General features: G+C 36.5%; 1 protein-coding gene across 1 annotated transcript in view; it reads left to right on the top strand.

The window, feature by feature from the left end:
• The window catches only part of LOC126458163 (sodium-independent sulfate anion transporter-like), a 177883-nt gene extending 163788 nt beyond the window's left edge, over window positions 1-14095 (top strand). Inside the window, exons 12-13 of the mRNA XM_050095031.1 lie at window positions 2215-2368; window positions 12329-14095. Coding sequence (XP_049950988.1) covers window positions 2215-2368; window positions 12329-12393 — 219 coding nt within the window. The 3' untranslated portion in view covers window positions 12394-14095. The remainder of the gene's footprint in view (window positions 1-2214; window positions 2369-12328) is intronic.
• The last annotated feature ends 2233 nt before the right edge of the window (window positions 14096-16328 follow it).

Raw genomic sequence — 16328 nt, 5'->3', positions numbered from 1 at the left:
AGTTATGTGACTACATACATTTGGTACAAATGGCTGATGTATGTGGAACCTCTTCTCCCGATGGTGGTACAGTGGTTTGGAGCAGTGTTACGTTATGTCATTGTATGTGATGTTGCTGAAGTTCTCTTTAAAATTTCTCCTGTGACACAGCAAATGTGTGCATTATTTGGAAACCACATATTTTAAAAATTGCTTGCATGTATCACACAATTCACCACATTGTGCACTGTTGCTTAGGGAGAACCACATCTAAATGTGTTTACTTGTTCTAGATGTATTAGGGGTGGCTTCACTTAGCTATCTCACTATGTATGTACAAATAGTATATAGTGAAATATTTATTTTGCATAAGGGGATCATGACAGGCCTTCCTGTAAACCAGACCACATATCAGCCTAAGAGTTGTCCATTGGAGATTTTCATCCAAGTGTCACTTCTCAAACCCATGTACTGAAAAGTAGACCTCCTTCTCATTGTCGCCAGACTGTATGGAAATTACGAAGTTTTATGATGTCATTTATATGCATGTGAAAAAGAAATGTTCCCAAAATTGACCCCTGTGGCACACTCAGCATTATTTTTTTTAATTACAATGAGAATGTTGGTTTTCTCACACCATTTTGATAATTTTTATCAGTGTATTTTGTATGATTATTATATGCATAGATAGGAGTTCAACTAGTGTCTATTGTATATCTTCAGTTTCTGTAAGGGCAGTTCATGGTTGACCAAACCAAATACAGTTGTAAGAACTAAAAATAACTGTATGGAAATTACGAAGTTTTATGATGTCATTTATATGCATGTGAAAAAGAAATGTTCCCAAAATTGACCCCTGTGGCACACTCAGGATTATTTTTTATAATTACAGTGAGAATGTTGGTTTTCTCACACCATTTTGATAATTTTTATCAGTGTATTTTGTATGATTATTACATGCATAGATAGGAGTTCAACTGGTGTCTATTGTATACCTTCAGTTTCTGTAAGGGCAGTTCATGGTTGACCAAACCAAATACAGTTGTAAGAACTAAAAATTTGCAAACAATATTCCTTCTGTCCTCTAGGTAGCTACAGCCTTTTTGTAAAAATTGTGTGATACCTCCTGTGGTATTGCCATATTTTCCAAATCTATCTCGATTTCCTGTGAGGAGATTGTTTCGAATGAAAAAAAGGAACTAAGTTGACACAGCATTACTAATGAAAGATTCTTACTAAATGTGGAAACTAGTGATACTGATCTGTAGTTTGATGCTTTCTCCTTGGATTCTTTTTTATATATTGGTCTCATTATGCCTTCTTTGATGACATATGTAATTGATTTAAACATGACATTTGTACTGTTTTAATTACTGTGTTGGAAAGAGCATTGCAACAATTTCAGTGTTTGTTTTTTACTTCTTGAATTATTTTGTTTATGTGTTGCTCTTCCACTTCCTCAAATTAAATGCCCTAATTGTTGTGTAGTAGTGTTTTGTCGTGCTAAGTGACTCCGTACTTGGAATGTTGGTGAAATAAAATGTTTGTTGAGACTATTACAAACTGATTTTTGGTCTTGTGTAAGTTGACATTCATGCCTGATTTTTATTGCATCCCCTTTTGTGTATGTACATTTTTATTTTATTTGTTAAAGAGATTCCTGGAGGTAAGGCTTATTTCATAATATTTAGAAGTTCTGACTCGAAACTTTGTTTGTCATGTGTATTTTTCTTTAAAAATCTGCAGCGTAGATGATTTGTGCAATATGAAAAGGTCATGCATAATTACAACTTGTTAGAAGGAACTGTATGAGTGATATTTAAGGTATCACAGAGACTCATGAGTTGTGAGACACCTTTAATAATCTATGTATGAATTCCAGAGTATGTTTTATATACCAGTGATTCCACATTTCCCATTTTTAAATTACTGCTCCTTTTTAAAATTCAATGACAGCCCTAATTTATTGTGATGCTAGTGTTTATACTCGTCTCAGCGTTGTAATGAATAATTCCTGCCAATGAATTCAAATTTTCAGTCTCGCATTTCTACATATTTTCTTTGAAAAACTACAACAAAAATTATGATCCAGGATTGCTAATTCCATAAAAAATTCATTGTTACCTTTTGCACCAGGATAATAAAGGTTATAATAATCAGTAGATAACAAGACAGAACATTTACATGTAAATAACTTTAAATTACAGTTGTGATGAGTGAAGCCATTGCTTTCAGGTTGTTGAATGTCTAACACATGACTTCTCAGTAAGACGTCAACCTCTCTTCTTCTTCAATCTGAAGCCAAGTATAGTCAACATGTTCAGTGGTCTGCGTCCAAAGGACTTCATTGTTTATGACCAAGAAGATGAACTGGATAGTCTTATTCGTGGTAAGAAAAAATTCTAATCAATTTTTGTTTTTTTGATAGATCAACTGATATTTAGAAATTTTAATGATTTCACCTAAAGATATCATATAGTTTAGGGTTACTACCACTCCTAATATGGTATCCATAGCTAGAGATGCAATCCTTCATAAAGTTACATATGATGATGTTCAATAAATTAATTTCTGAAATTCTGCTTCACAATTGGCTCCCAGTAAAAAGTTTCTCTTTTGAAATGATTGTGAAGTATAGGTAATGAAGTAGATTTTCCAGTATTTCTATCATGTCACAATTACAAAAATGTGAGAAGTATTTTATAAGCAGACAGCCAAGACTTCTTAATTATAGGTTCAGTAAATGTGACAGAAAACACTTCTGCTACTCCATTAGGTGTGTCAACCATTAGGTCTGTCAAGTAGAAAACAGACTGGAACAGACTCCCAGGATGACTGTATCAACCAATAATTTACCCATACGGCATTGCTCTGCCACCAGTTGTGCACTTCTTGGTGGCATGCATCTAACTATTTTGACAGCGAGTTACAAGTCATAAGTTACCATTTATCAGATACTGTGGGAGCTTATTTATCATTACAATGAAGTTTTATCATAGAGTCCAGCAAGCTAATGAACTACGTCCCAGCAGTCTTGCTTTACTCCACCCCCACCCCTCCTTTTCTACTATATTATTTACCCAACAACTAAGCCCCATTACAGTAATGAACAAGCAAAGAGCCTAGAATTAATTCACTTAAAATATAGCATTGTAATGACACAACTGGACCAGTCTTTAAGTAACAATATAATGAAAAAGATAGATTGCTACTCACTATATAGAGGAGATGTTGAGTCACAGAAAGGCACAACAAAAAGCCTGCTACATATTTGAGCTTTTGGCCAAAAGGCCTTCTGCTAAAGTAGAAAACACACACATTCATGCAAGCACAACTCACACACATATGATCACTCTCTCTGGTAACTGAGGCCAGACTGTGAGCAACTGCATGCAATGGGAGAAGCAATCTGTGAGTTATGCGGCAAGGAGGAGACTGGGGCAGGAATGACAAGGGATAGCAAGGTAGAGGTGGAAGAGGATTAGTGCAGCTTGTGGTCGGGCTGCTAGGTGCAGTCTTGTGGCTGGAGACTGGGGGGGGGGGGGGGGGGGGGAAGTAGAGGAGGGGAAAAATACGACTAGGTGCATTGGTGGAATAGGAGGCTGTGTAGGAGTGGGATCCAGGAAGGAGATAGGTGAGTGAACGACAGGCACTAGGGAAGATTGAGGCAAGGGGGTTATGGGAATGTAGGATATATTGCAAGGATAGTTGCCACTTGGGCACTTCGGAAAAATTGGTGTTGGTAGGAAGGACATGGATGGTGTAGGCTGTAAAGCAGTCACTGAAGTGAAGCTCATTATGTTCGGCAGCATGTTCAGCAACTGGCTGGTCCAGTAGCCTCTTGACTGCAGTTTGTCAGTTGCCATTCATGAGGACAGAGAGCTTGTTGGTTTTCATGCCCATGTAGAAAGCAACACAGTGGTTGCAGCTTAGTTTGTAGATCACATGATTGCTTTCACAGGTAGCCCTATCTTTGATGTGATAGGTGATGCCTGTGACCAGACTAACATAGGTGATAGTGGGAGGATGTGTGGGACAGATCTTACAACTAAATCTATTGCAGGGATATGAGCCATGAGGCAAGGGATTGAGAGCAGGATTGGAGTATGGATGGACAAGGATATTATATAGGTTTTGTGGACATCAGGATACCATTTGGCAGGGGTGGCAAGGATAGCTGGTAGGATATTCCTCATTTCAGGGCATGACGAGAGGTAATCAAAACCCTGCCAGAGAACATGATTCACCTGCTCCAGTCCTGGGAGGTACTGACACAAGAGGGGAGTGCTATGTCAGGAGGTTTATAAACAGCACACTTTATGCAATAGAGCAAAAGATCCTTTCTGGACACTACATCCCTAATTTTATGCTACTAATAATACATGTTTCAAAGATCTATATCTACATCTATACTCTGCAAACCACTGTGAACTACATGACAGAAAGTACCTCCCTCTGTACAAGTTATCAGGTCTTTTCTCTCATTCCATTCATGTAAGAAACACAGGAAGAATGATTGATTAAATGCCTCCACATGCGGTATAATTAATGTAATTTTGTGCTCATGATCACTTTGGGGGTATCGTAGTGGGTTGTTGTATATTCCTAAAAGTCATTATTTGGTTCTTGGAACTTTGTAAGTAGGCTTTATTGGGATAGTTTACAACTCTTGTCGAAAGTCTGTCAGTTTAGTTTCTTCAACATCTCTGTAACACACTCCCACTGGTCAAACAGACCTGTATCCATTCATACTGCCCTTCTCTGTATATGTTCAACATCCCCTGCTAATCCTATTTGGTGCAGGTCACATGCTTGGTTTGTAAGCAGTCTCTTTTCTAGACTGTTTGCATTTCCTTAGTGGTCCACCCATAAACTGAAGTCTGCACCTGCTTTACTCACAACTGAGCATAGGTGATTACTCCATTTCATATCCCTGCAAAATGTCACACCCAGGTATTTGTATAAGTTGACTGACTCCAACTCATTGATATTATTGTCATATGATAATACTTTTTTTTTTATTTAATTATTTTTTTGTTTTGTTTTGTGAAGTGCACAATTTTATCTTTTTCTGAACATTTAAAGCATGTTGCCAGTCTTTGCTCCACCTTGACATCTTATTAAGATCTTACTAAATATTTGTGCAGTGTTTCTCAGACAGTATCATCTGCAAAAAATCTGATGTTGCTATTAATGTTATTTGTAACACCATTGTTATGTAACATGAACAGCAGAAGTCCCAACACACTTCCCTGAGGCACATCCAAAATTTCTTCTGCTTCTGTTGAAGACTATCCATCCAAGATAACTTGCTCTTTCCTCTGTACCAAAAAATCCTCAATATAGTCAAAATTCTCACTTAATGCTCCATACAACCATACTTTTGATAATAAGCATAGATGTGGTAGTGAGTCAAATGTTTTTTGGAAATTGAGGAATACTGCAACTATCTGTCTGCATTGATCCAAGGCTTTCAATAAGTCAAGTAAAAAAAATGCAAGTTGGGTTTCACAGGATTGGAGTTTTTGTAATCTGTGCTGGATGGCATGGAAGAAGTCATTCTGTTAGAGATAACCTCTCTATGTTAGGGCTAAAAATATATTCTTAGATTATACAACAAATTGATGTCAAAGATACCGGACAGAAGTTTTGCGGGACACTTCTATCACCCTTCTTGTAGGCTGGTGGGACCTGTGTTTTCTTCTAACTACTGGGCATTGTTTTTTGACTGCATTCTACATTTAATTTTTGAATTTAAAATGATCATAAAAGAATATTTTTATCTTATCTATGAAACTGTTAAAATGCGGCATGTGCTTGTATGTTTTTTCTATATCTCATCCATATGTAAGCTAATGAAGATGGAGGGGAAATTACAGAATCAGAATTTTATTGTCATTTAACATACAAGTTAAATTATTAATTTAGTGTACAGGAGACTTGTCAGCTTGTAACTAGAATAGATTACACATGGAATACAAATTAGTTATCATAGAACTCCAGAGTCTGAATTTGATTTTTTATCATCCTCAAATGATCAGTTCACTATTAAAAATTCCTCAGCAAAGTAATAGTATTTCTGTATCAGACACCTCCACAATTTTCTTGTAAATGACACAGTTTCAACCTTTCAAAAATTTTTGTCACTTAATGTGTTGCATATATTCATTTCCATATATTGCAGTATCTGTGTGACAAGGCAAAGATGCCATTCATCACATTCATGTAGGGAGCATGAAACTTTCTTTGTTCCTAGTTTCGTACCAGTGCTGCAAGCTGTTTTGAAGAAACAGTTTAAGATTTTTGTTTGTGAATAGAATTACTTCATATAGGTACAATGAGGGAGAATTGTAAGTTACAGATAATAACTACCCACCAAGTGGTGGCAGAACACACACATAAAAGAAGGTTGTAATTAGGCAAGCTTTCAGAGCCAGTGGCTACTTCTTCAGGCACAAGGATTGAAGGGGAAAGAAGAGGGGTGAAGGAAAAGGACTGGAGAGGTCTAGGAAAAGGGGAAGATTTCGGGAAAGTCACCCAGAACCGCGGGTCAGGGGAGACTTACTGCACGGGATGAGAAGGAAAGATTTTCCTTCTCAGGCTGTGTATGCAATAATGACATTTGGTTTATCAACATTTTAAGAGTAAATTACCAAAGCATTGGTAAAAAAGTTCCTGAGTTTACTGTCTTCCAGGAAACTTGTCATGCTTAAATTATTCTGAGAACTGTGAGCTGCATGAAACCTGAAGTAGAAAGCTCCACCACAATTAATGAGGCATGGAATATATATTGAAAAGATGGATCCCGTCTAGAGTCCATAAGTGCAGTCACGTTATATGTGAAGTTAGCACGATAAACTCAGTAATTTCAAGAATACCCAAACAATTCAATGACATTATTTATCTTGTGTCGGTATTCTCCAAGTTGAAATTGCGTTGCAGGTTTGTCTTTCCAGAGTCATCATGTATTCTGTGCAGATCTCTTTTAACAGTACCTGTATTGCTAGAAATAAAAATACTGGCCATACAATTTGTCTGCAGAAGTTAATTTATTAATCTGGATGAAAAATTAACTCTCATAGTTCGAGAATACATTCCACAATCAGTGCTACTATTGTGCAATGATTTAATACACAATAGCCCTTTACAAGTATGTCTGCTCATCAGCACAATGAGGGAGAATTGTAAGTTACAGATAATAACTACCCACCAAGTGTTGGCAGAACACACACATAAAAGAAGATTGTCTCTCTTGTCGAGTCATTATGTCTCTTAATTGTTGAATTACTGGCTAGATCAAGAAATGATTGTCTTGTCTTATTGAGTCAAAATGTCTCATAATTGCTGAATTACTGGCAATATAAAGTGAATGATTACATTCATATTTTTCTTTCTTATGTAGGCCTTTAAAAAGCACAATATTTAAAAAATGTATCTGTTATTGGTGGTTTTCATGAACTATTTCAGTATTTATGTAGTCATTCTTTCATGCAAAAATATAATTTATAGTTTTTGCTTTTTTTGAGTAAAGGTAATTTGGGCTCAGAATTTGTATCAAAATTCTTTAGTCAAATTGACATTTCAAAGTAGAAATCTATTCTGGATATTCTGTCTCCTAAGCTTTGTGATGTGATGTAGAAATGGTTTTGCAAATTTGGCATTCTTGAATGTATGTCTATTTCTATTTTTTAGTAATTCCGAAGGTTGATTAAGCATTATGATCATTACCAGACTAGACTGAGTGCTATTGTAATTTCAAATTCTTTCCAATCTATTTGATTTTGGATTATTGTTTAGTTTCAAACATGGTTGTAATTACAGTATGTCAACAACCTTTGCTAACTGGAAGAATGTAAGTCAGCTGTTACAATATTAAGTAATTACAAGTATTTTAGGTATTTCAGATATCTGGTATTTCAGAGTTTAACATTTCAATTACAGATGTTATTCACTGAAATAAGGTGTGAAAAGTTCAGCTGAAGAGATTGGTAGCCAGCAACATATGATTCAGTGCTTGACAACTGGCCAGATTACTTAGTGAACTGACCAATACCCCATTTTTAGCAGCCACCTGATTTCACCATAATAGTTGTAGAATCATTCAGAGAAAGTTCATGATCATTTGTGCTGAAATACCCTGACTATACAATATTAACTGGAATATAGACTGCAATGGCTGTGGATTCATTGCTGCAGGTGGTATGCACAGATATTCTTGTGAAGAAGTTCTCAACACGTTTCCTGGAAACTGGTTTGAGCAGCTAATTTGAGAACCCATATGTAATGGAAATATTTTACACTTCATAGCTTCAATCTGCCCTGACCTTTTCAACAGTGTCAGTATAGAGACAGGGATTAGTGTATGATGTCCTCATAGAAACTAAGACAATGAATGGACATCATTTGGTTCCAATATGATGAACCTAGAGGATTTATGGGCAAAGTTTAAAGTGATTGTAAATCATGTTCTAGAAAAGTATATGCCATGTAAGTGGACTAAGGACAGAAAAGACCTACCAAATTTAAATAACAAAATTCAGAAAATACTGAGGAAACAGAGATTGTTGCAGACTTGGTTGTCAAAAAGAACATGGAAAAGTCAACATGCAAAAGTTAGTAGAAATCTGTGTATCTATCAAGAGATTGATATGCAAAGCATACAACAACTTCCACTGTCAAACTTTAATGAAAGACTTTGCCAAAAACCTAAAGGAAAACTCTGATCCTGTGTAAAGTCATTAATCAGGATGAAGCCTTCTATCCAGTCAATCATCAACCAATTTGGTGTGGCAATAGAAAATTGCAAATGGAAGTTTTAATTTAAGAAATCATTCATGCAGGATGATCATAAGGACATACCATCATCTGACCATAGCACAGACTTCCATATGGAGGACACAGTAGTAGGCATCCTTGGCATAGACAAGCAGCTGAAAGAATACGAAACAAATTAAGTGACAGGACCATATAGAATCCTAGTCCGGATTGTCAGAGAGCACTACTGCACTGTCCTTTTACTTAGCTCACACCCAGAGCAAAGTCCCAAGTGAATGGGAAATATGTAGGTGACTCCCATATATAAGATGGGTATAAGAATGGATCCATAAAATTACATACCAGTATCCTTAACACAGGTTTACTGCAAATGTTTGAATACATTCTAAGTTCAAATATAATAAATTTCCTTGAGACAGAAAAGCTTCTGTCAACAAATCAGCATGGATTTAGAAAGCATCACTCATGTGAAACTCAGCTTTCCCTTTTCTTACATGATATCCTGTGACCTATGGATAAAGGGCAACAGGCAGTCTCCAAATTTCAAAATTTCTAGAAAGCATTTGAATTGTGTCCCATCTCAGACTGTTAATGAAGGTCCAGGCATACAGAATAGTTTTTCTGATATGTGAGTGGCTTAAAAATGTAATAGAACCCAGTGCAATGTCCTTGATGATGGATGTTCATCAAAGACAGGGGTAGCATCAGGGGTGCCTGAAAGAAGTGTATAGACTGTTCTTGTTCTCTGTATACATAAATGATGTGACGGATAGGGGAAACAATGATCTGTGACTGCTGGTGATACTTAGCATATGAGAAGGTGGTGTCATTGAGTGATTGTAGGAGGATATAAGATGACTTTCTGTTTTGTGTGATGAATGGCAGCTTGCTGCAAATGTAGAAAACTGAAGTTAATTCAGATGAGTAACAATACTATAGTGTTCAAATACAGAATTAGTGGTGTGCTCCTTCACACAGCCACAGTGATATCCCAGCATAAATTTGCAAGGTGATATGAAATGGAACAAGCTTGCAAGGATGCTAGTAGGGGAGGCGAATAGTTGACCTAAGTTTATTGGGAGAAGTGCAGCTCAGTGTAAAGGATAACATAAATAGACCACTTGTGCAACCATTTCTTGAGCTGTACTTGAGTGGTTTGGACCCTCATGATGTCTAATTCACCTACATCTGCATCATTACTCTGCAACACACCTGACAATGTGTGGTGGAGGGTATTTTTGGTAGCCCTACATGATCCCACCCTTACCTGTTCCACTTGCAAAAGGCACATGGGAAGAATGATTATTGGTATTAGCTCCAATTTCTTGAATTTTCTTGTTGTAGTCATGTCATGGGACATATGTGGGCAGATGTTCCCAGAAAGTAGTGACTCAGAATTTCAATAGTAAACCTCTCTGTGATGTACAAAGCCTCACTTGTGGCATCTGCCAATGGAGTTTCCTGAGCATCTCAGTAACGCTCTCCTGTGGACTAAATGATCCCATGACAAAACACATCACTCTTTGTTGGATCTTCTTTATTTCTTCTATCGCACTTAATGGTTAATGGTCCCAGAGTGATGAACAATACTCTATAACTGTGGAACAAGTGCCTTCTCAACCACTTCTTCATTGGATAGATAACACTTCCTTAAGGTTCTTCCTGTGAATCTGTCAGACATCTGCTTTTTCTACTACTTTTTTTGTATGGTAATTCCATTTAAGCTCACTCTGGATAGATACCCCTAGATATTTTATGGTAGTTACTGTTTCCAACAGTTTGTCATCAATAGGGTACTTGTACAGTAGTGGCTTTCTTTTCCTGTGTTTGTGCAATATGTTGCCTTCATTCACATTCAGCATCGACTGCCTGTCCCTATACCATTCATCAAACCCCTGTAGATCTTTCTGCAAATCATTGCAGTCTTCTGGTGTTGTTCCCTTTTTATAGATAAGTACATTATATAGAAACTTCCTCAAAGAGCTTAAGATATATTCTCCTAGATCATTCATACACAGTGTAAACAGTAACTGTCATACTTCCATGTCATACACCCATGAAACTGCCTTTATATGATTATGTCCATTTTGTTCCATGAAGAGTAAGTGTTGAATTCTATCTGCCTGGAAGTCTTGAATCCAGTCACAGATCTGGTCCAATACTTGGTAAGTTGAATTATTTTTTCACTAAGAGGTGGTGTGGTACAGTGTCAAATGCCTTGCTAAAGTTAAAGAACACTGCATCAACATGAGTGCTGATGTCAACAGTGCTATGGATCTCATGGAGGAACAGAGTGAGCTGAGTTTCATGAGATCTCTATTTGTGAATCCATGTTGATTTTTGTAGAGGACATTTTCATTCTCAAAAAACATCATAATACATTATCATAAAACATATTCCACGAGTCTTGAAAAATTTGATATGAACTATATAGGCCTACAATTATGTGCATCTACCCTGACCCTTTTTCAAAATGGGAATGACCTGCATTTTTTCCACTCACTAGGTACCCTCCATTGCTTTAACAACCTACAATAAATTGTTGCTAGAAAGGGAACAAGTTCCTTCACATAATCTCTGTAGAATCTTAATGGTATCTTATCTAGTCCTGATGCCATTCCACTACAAAACAATTGTAGTTCTTTTCATGTTCTGCAGTTAGTTATCTCAGTATATGTCATTCTGAAGCTTGTAAAATGATTGAAAGTTGGGCTCATGTTAAGCTCTCCCATAGTGAAAGGATTAAATGAAGATATTGATGCAGTTCAGAGACATGCTGCTAGACTTGTTACTGGTAAGTTTGATCAACATACGAGTGTTACAGAGATGCTGTGTGAACTCAAATGGCAATCTCTGAAGGTATGTTAATGTTCTTCTTGCAAACACTATTGAGAAAATTTAGAGAACAGTATTTGCAGGTGACTCCAGAATGATTCTGCTGCCATCAATATATATTTCATGTAAGGACCATGAAGACAAGTAAAGAGAAATTAGGACACATACAGAGGCATATAGACAGTTGTTTTTGACTCACTACATTTACAAATGTAATAGGAAAGGAAATGAGTATCTAGTATTGGTAGGAGGCACTTACAAGCATATACCATGTGATGGTTTACGGAGTATGTATGAATGTATGTTGATGCAGCTGTAGAGAGAACATTTAGAATATTTATGTTTCTTAACTGTGACCAATAAGATTCCCTTGGCCTTGTATTGCACATTTTCAATACAATTTTTTTTTTCTGCAAGGTTAAAGTTCTTGTCAAGTTGCTAGCATTTCTCCAAACGGCAACACCATATCTCATAATTGCCTCAAAGTAGCTATGGTACAAAAAAAGACCTATAATTTTGTTGTGTTTATATGAGTTACATTGGCTAAGACAGACATGGTGAATGTTGGTTGTTCAATTTATTTTTCCGGTAGTCATTATATGAGGACAATGATAAGGATCTGTTTTTGCTGCATGCATTTGTGTGTGTGTGTGTGTGTGTGTGTGTGTGTGTGTGTGTGTGTGTGTGTGTCTAAGGAAGAAAGAAAGACAAATTAATTTTCATCTGTTGTATGTTACAGCTCATGAGAAATATGCAGCTGCTTATCAGAATGCAGTGGATCTCAGCATCATCTGTTCTGGATAACTAAAGAGGAAACCCCGCAAAGAATATTTCTCTCATATACACACCTGTGTATTTACAAACTAGTCAAACAAATATAAAGTTCCAACTGTGTGATGCAGTACTGTATAATAACATGGCAATAAACCAAAACAGAAGCCTGCAGCTGCAGAATTGTACTTTCTTGTGAGATATCAGTTCTCAAGAGTTATTTTTGGTATCAATGTCTTACTGTTATTTAGTCATTCAGATAATATTCAGAATAAAGAATTACTTGTTGCATGAAGTATTGACAGTGATATTCATCACATTATCCAAGTTCCTGTGTAGTTCTGATTGAAACAAAGGGCTCAGAGCAAATGATCACAAATGTGCAGTGGGATGAATGTTTATAAACCTCCTCAGGAAATTGCTTTTATCAGTTACTACACATTCAATATAAAATTCTGACAAATGCTTGTCCTCCAACCTGAATTGCAGTGCCAACACTTTTTTAATGTAATATGTATATAATATTCAATACTTGGGCTTATACTCAAGAAATGACAGGGAAAGATACATAAAAGGAAATTTATGTCAAACATTCTGACAATGGAAATTCCACCTCACAAAAATGATGGATTTTTGTAGCAACCTTTTTGCACCAAATTGTATGTGTGTGTATTGTGACAATAATGGATGGAGCACACAATCCTAGTCATGAAGAGGCAATGAACAAATATTTTTAGTCTTACTTAGAGCAGAATTGTTAACTGCATGTTTGTTATAAGAAATTATAAATTTGAAATTATCCTTTTAAAATACATATTTCATTCACCACATAATGTTAGTGTGCCCTGTAAGTGGTGTTCTTATAAGAGTTTACGGTGCTCATAAATGCATTCTTCTAAATGGTGAATAATGCTAACAAATATGTATATGCTATGACTCAATAAAATTTCAATGTGGTAACTGAAAGTGCTTCTCTACTACAACTGGCGCATTAACGAAAATAACACGTCATTAATTCTTAATGTAGAACTTATTATTGTAAAATCCTGAAATTGTGACATTTTCTCAAGTTTAACTTGCACTACTGCAATGCAATGTCCTGGACCAGTGACAGTGTATGCTTAGGTATTATAAATATGTCTAATGAAGACATTTTTATCAAGTTATTTTCCAGTTTCATAACACTGTAATTAATTTGTTGGTAACTAAATAAGAATACTCATTTATCAAACAATGGAAAATTCAGGATGGAATGTAACCATATTTTGAAAAGGAAAATTGCTACTCACCATATAGTGGAGATGCTGAGTCACAGATAAGCACAACAAAAAACTGTCACAATATAAGGCCTTTTTCAACGTGTTTCACAGATAGAGGTAGACATGTCTTGTATTTCAATGGTTTGGAGACCAGAGGGCTGGCTTATTTTGCATAATTGCCTTTGTTGAAAAAGGCCTTATTGGCTGAAACCTTATATTGTGACAGTCGTTTTTTTGTGCCTACTTGCGATTCAGCATCTCCACTATATGGTGAGTAGCAACTTTCCTTTTCAGAAAACTCTTTTGCTGTGGGCAAATTTCTTCTTATCATAACTTATTGTGTATAAAAAATATCCTCTTGCTTCACAATTATTTCACTTTACAGTAGTCACATAGTGTGCTCCCAGCTTATTGTATTTATTCTTAGTTCTGCTTACTGTTTTGCAGAAACTGTGATTTTTTATTGAAAATTTTCACTGACTGATGTTATCTTTTTTATTTAGAAATAAACTGAAGTTTTACGTAAAAGATCCTGGTTTTTGTTTCTCCTATCAGTAATTTTATTGATCATGTACATGTAGTGAGTTAAATAAAAACTGACTCACTTTTGATACGTGAATTAAAACATCCAGTTGTTTTATGTAAGTCTTATAATCCCACGAAGGGTGATATAGCACAGGTTCAAACAAATAAAAGTTAGTTATTGGCACCAGAAATAAACATTAATGATCAGAAACTGTACAATACAGAATGTGTAAAATTTGTTGGGAGACATGATCAAGTTAAAATTGAATCAGTACATAGATAAACTAATCAAACATTTAATTCACATGTTTCACAGATAGAGGTAGACTTGTCTTGTATTTCAATGATTTGAAGACCAGAGTGCTGGCTTATTTTGCATAATTGCTCTCCATGCTGTCTAATGTAATGAACTTCTGGAGCAATTCAGAAAAATTGAAGAAACTATTCACTCAGAAAATGAAGCAGTTTGATTACTATATGATGTACCATAAATTAATGAACATTTTACCCAGACCTCTTCAAAGATCAGATAATTATTACCCTATGGTAAATATTGAAGTGGCATTGGAGGTATGATTTCTGTGAAATCTCTGAACATTCAACTATATTTCTGCTGTAGGTATTCATTGACCAGATATCCCAATTTGTTGATGAGGCTCATATGTACAGGTAGAAGAATTGCAGTTCCTTCATGTGTCAACGAAAATGATCAATTTTTGATAATGTAATGTAATTGGATAGATAAAAGATCTACTTGCCCAGTGGCAACAGGAGAACACACATATAAAGGTAACTTTGCAAGCTTTCAAAGACAGTGACTACTTCTTCTGGCTGTAGGGTTGAAGGGGAAGGAATAGGTGTGAAGGAAAAGGACTGCTGGGAAATAGAAAAAAGGGGTCGAGTTTGTAAAAGAGCCCAGAACCCCAGATCAGGGGAGACTTACTGGATGGGATGAGAAGGAAATACTGATTGTTGGGGACTGCACCGGACGAGATTTGAAAACATGAGAGCTTAAAGGTGGAAGGTAGGGTAATACACAAGACAGAAAGTGCATTGTATGTGGTAGGAGCACTGGTTGGGAAAAACAGACAGGTCAGAAAATGAAAAATGTGCAAAACAAAGAAAGTGAGAAAAGGAATAGCTGCTGTGAAGAAGTGCTGAGACCGAAGAAATTAATGTAAATGCTGTTGTTAGTAGATTTAATGTGAACAGAAGTGTGTAGCTGACCAGTGAGTGTAGAGCAGCATCAAGCAAATTGGCATGAAATTTGGAATAGGACCATGTGAAATTTAATCAGGAGAATATGTTTAGAGATTCCAAGATTTTTAACAGGTCACCCACACTGAAGGTCAGCCGAATGCTTCAGTTCACATTAAACCTACTAACAAGCAATAGAACTTACATTTTTACAGTTTCCGTCCTTGTTGAATTTTCCCTCCCATACAGGCTTGACATTTGAGGTAAATGTATTTGTTGAGATGCGGACTCTCTACATCAGTACACCATCATTTCACCTCAGCCTTCAATGGCTGTAACTATTCCCAGCCAAGATCAAAAGCAGATCTCCCAGGCCATCACGTCCAGTCCTGGTACTACTGATCCATCCATAAAACAACTAAGGAGTACACCTCTTGTCACTGAGTGTTATCCAGATCTTTAATGTGTTAATCAGCTACTTCAACAAGGCTATGACTTCCTAAAATCATGCTCTAAAATGAGATTTATTTTGTCCAACATTTTCCCCATCACACCTAGAATAGCTTTTCGTTGCCCTCCCAATCTCTGCAATATCCTAGTCAGACCCTACGCTCCTTCTGCACCCACCTCCCTACCCTATGGCTCCTACTCCTGTGGCCATCCTCACTGTAAGACTGGCCCTATGCACCCCTCCTACCACCATCTATACAAGTCCTGTAACTGAGAAAGCATATAAAAGCAAAGGAAGAGCCACCTGTGAAGCAACACATATCATATACCAGGTGCTACGTAAACAGTGTTTGGCCTTTTGCATCGGCATGACTACCACCAACTTATCAGCTAGGATGAATGGGCATAGGCAGAGATTGTATACTGGCAACATACAACATCTTCTTGCAGAGCACACTATAACATGACAGTTGTGGCCTTGATGTCTGTTTTATCACATGTACCATCTGTGTTCTTACCACAGACATGTGTCTCAGA

This window comes from Schistocerca serialis, chromosome 2 (genome assembly GCF_023864345.2).
Source record: "Schistocerca serialis cubense isolate TAMUIC-IGC-003099 chromosome 2, iqSchSeri2.2, whole genome shotgun sequence".
Classification (NCBI taxonomy): domain Eukaryota; kingdom Metazoa; phylum Arthropoda; class Insecta; order Orthoptera; family Acrididae; genus Schistocerca; species Schistocerca serialis.
The sequence above is the reverse complement of the archived record's forward strand: the minus strand, read 5'-3'. Positions and strand labels throughout refer to the sequence as shown.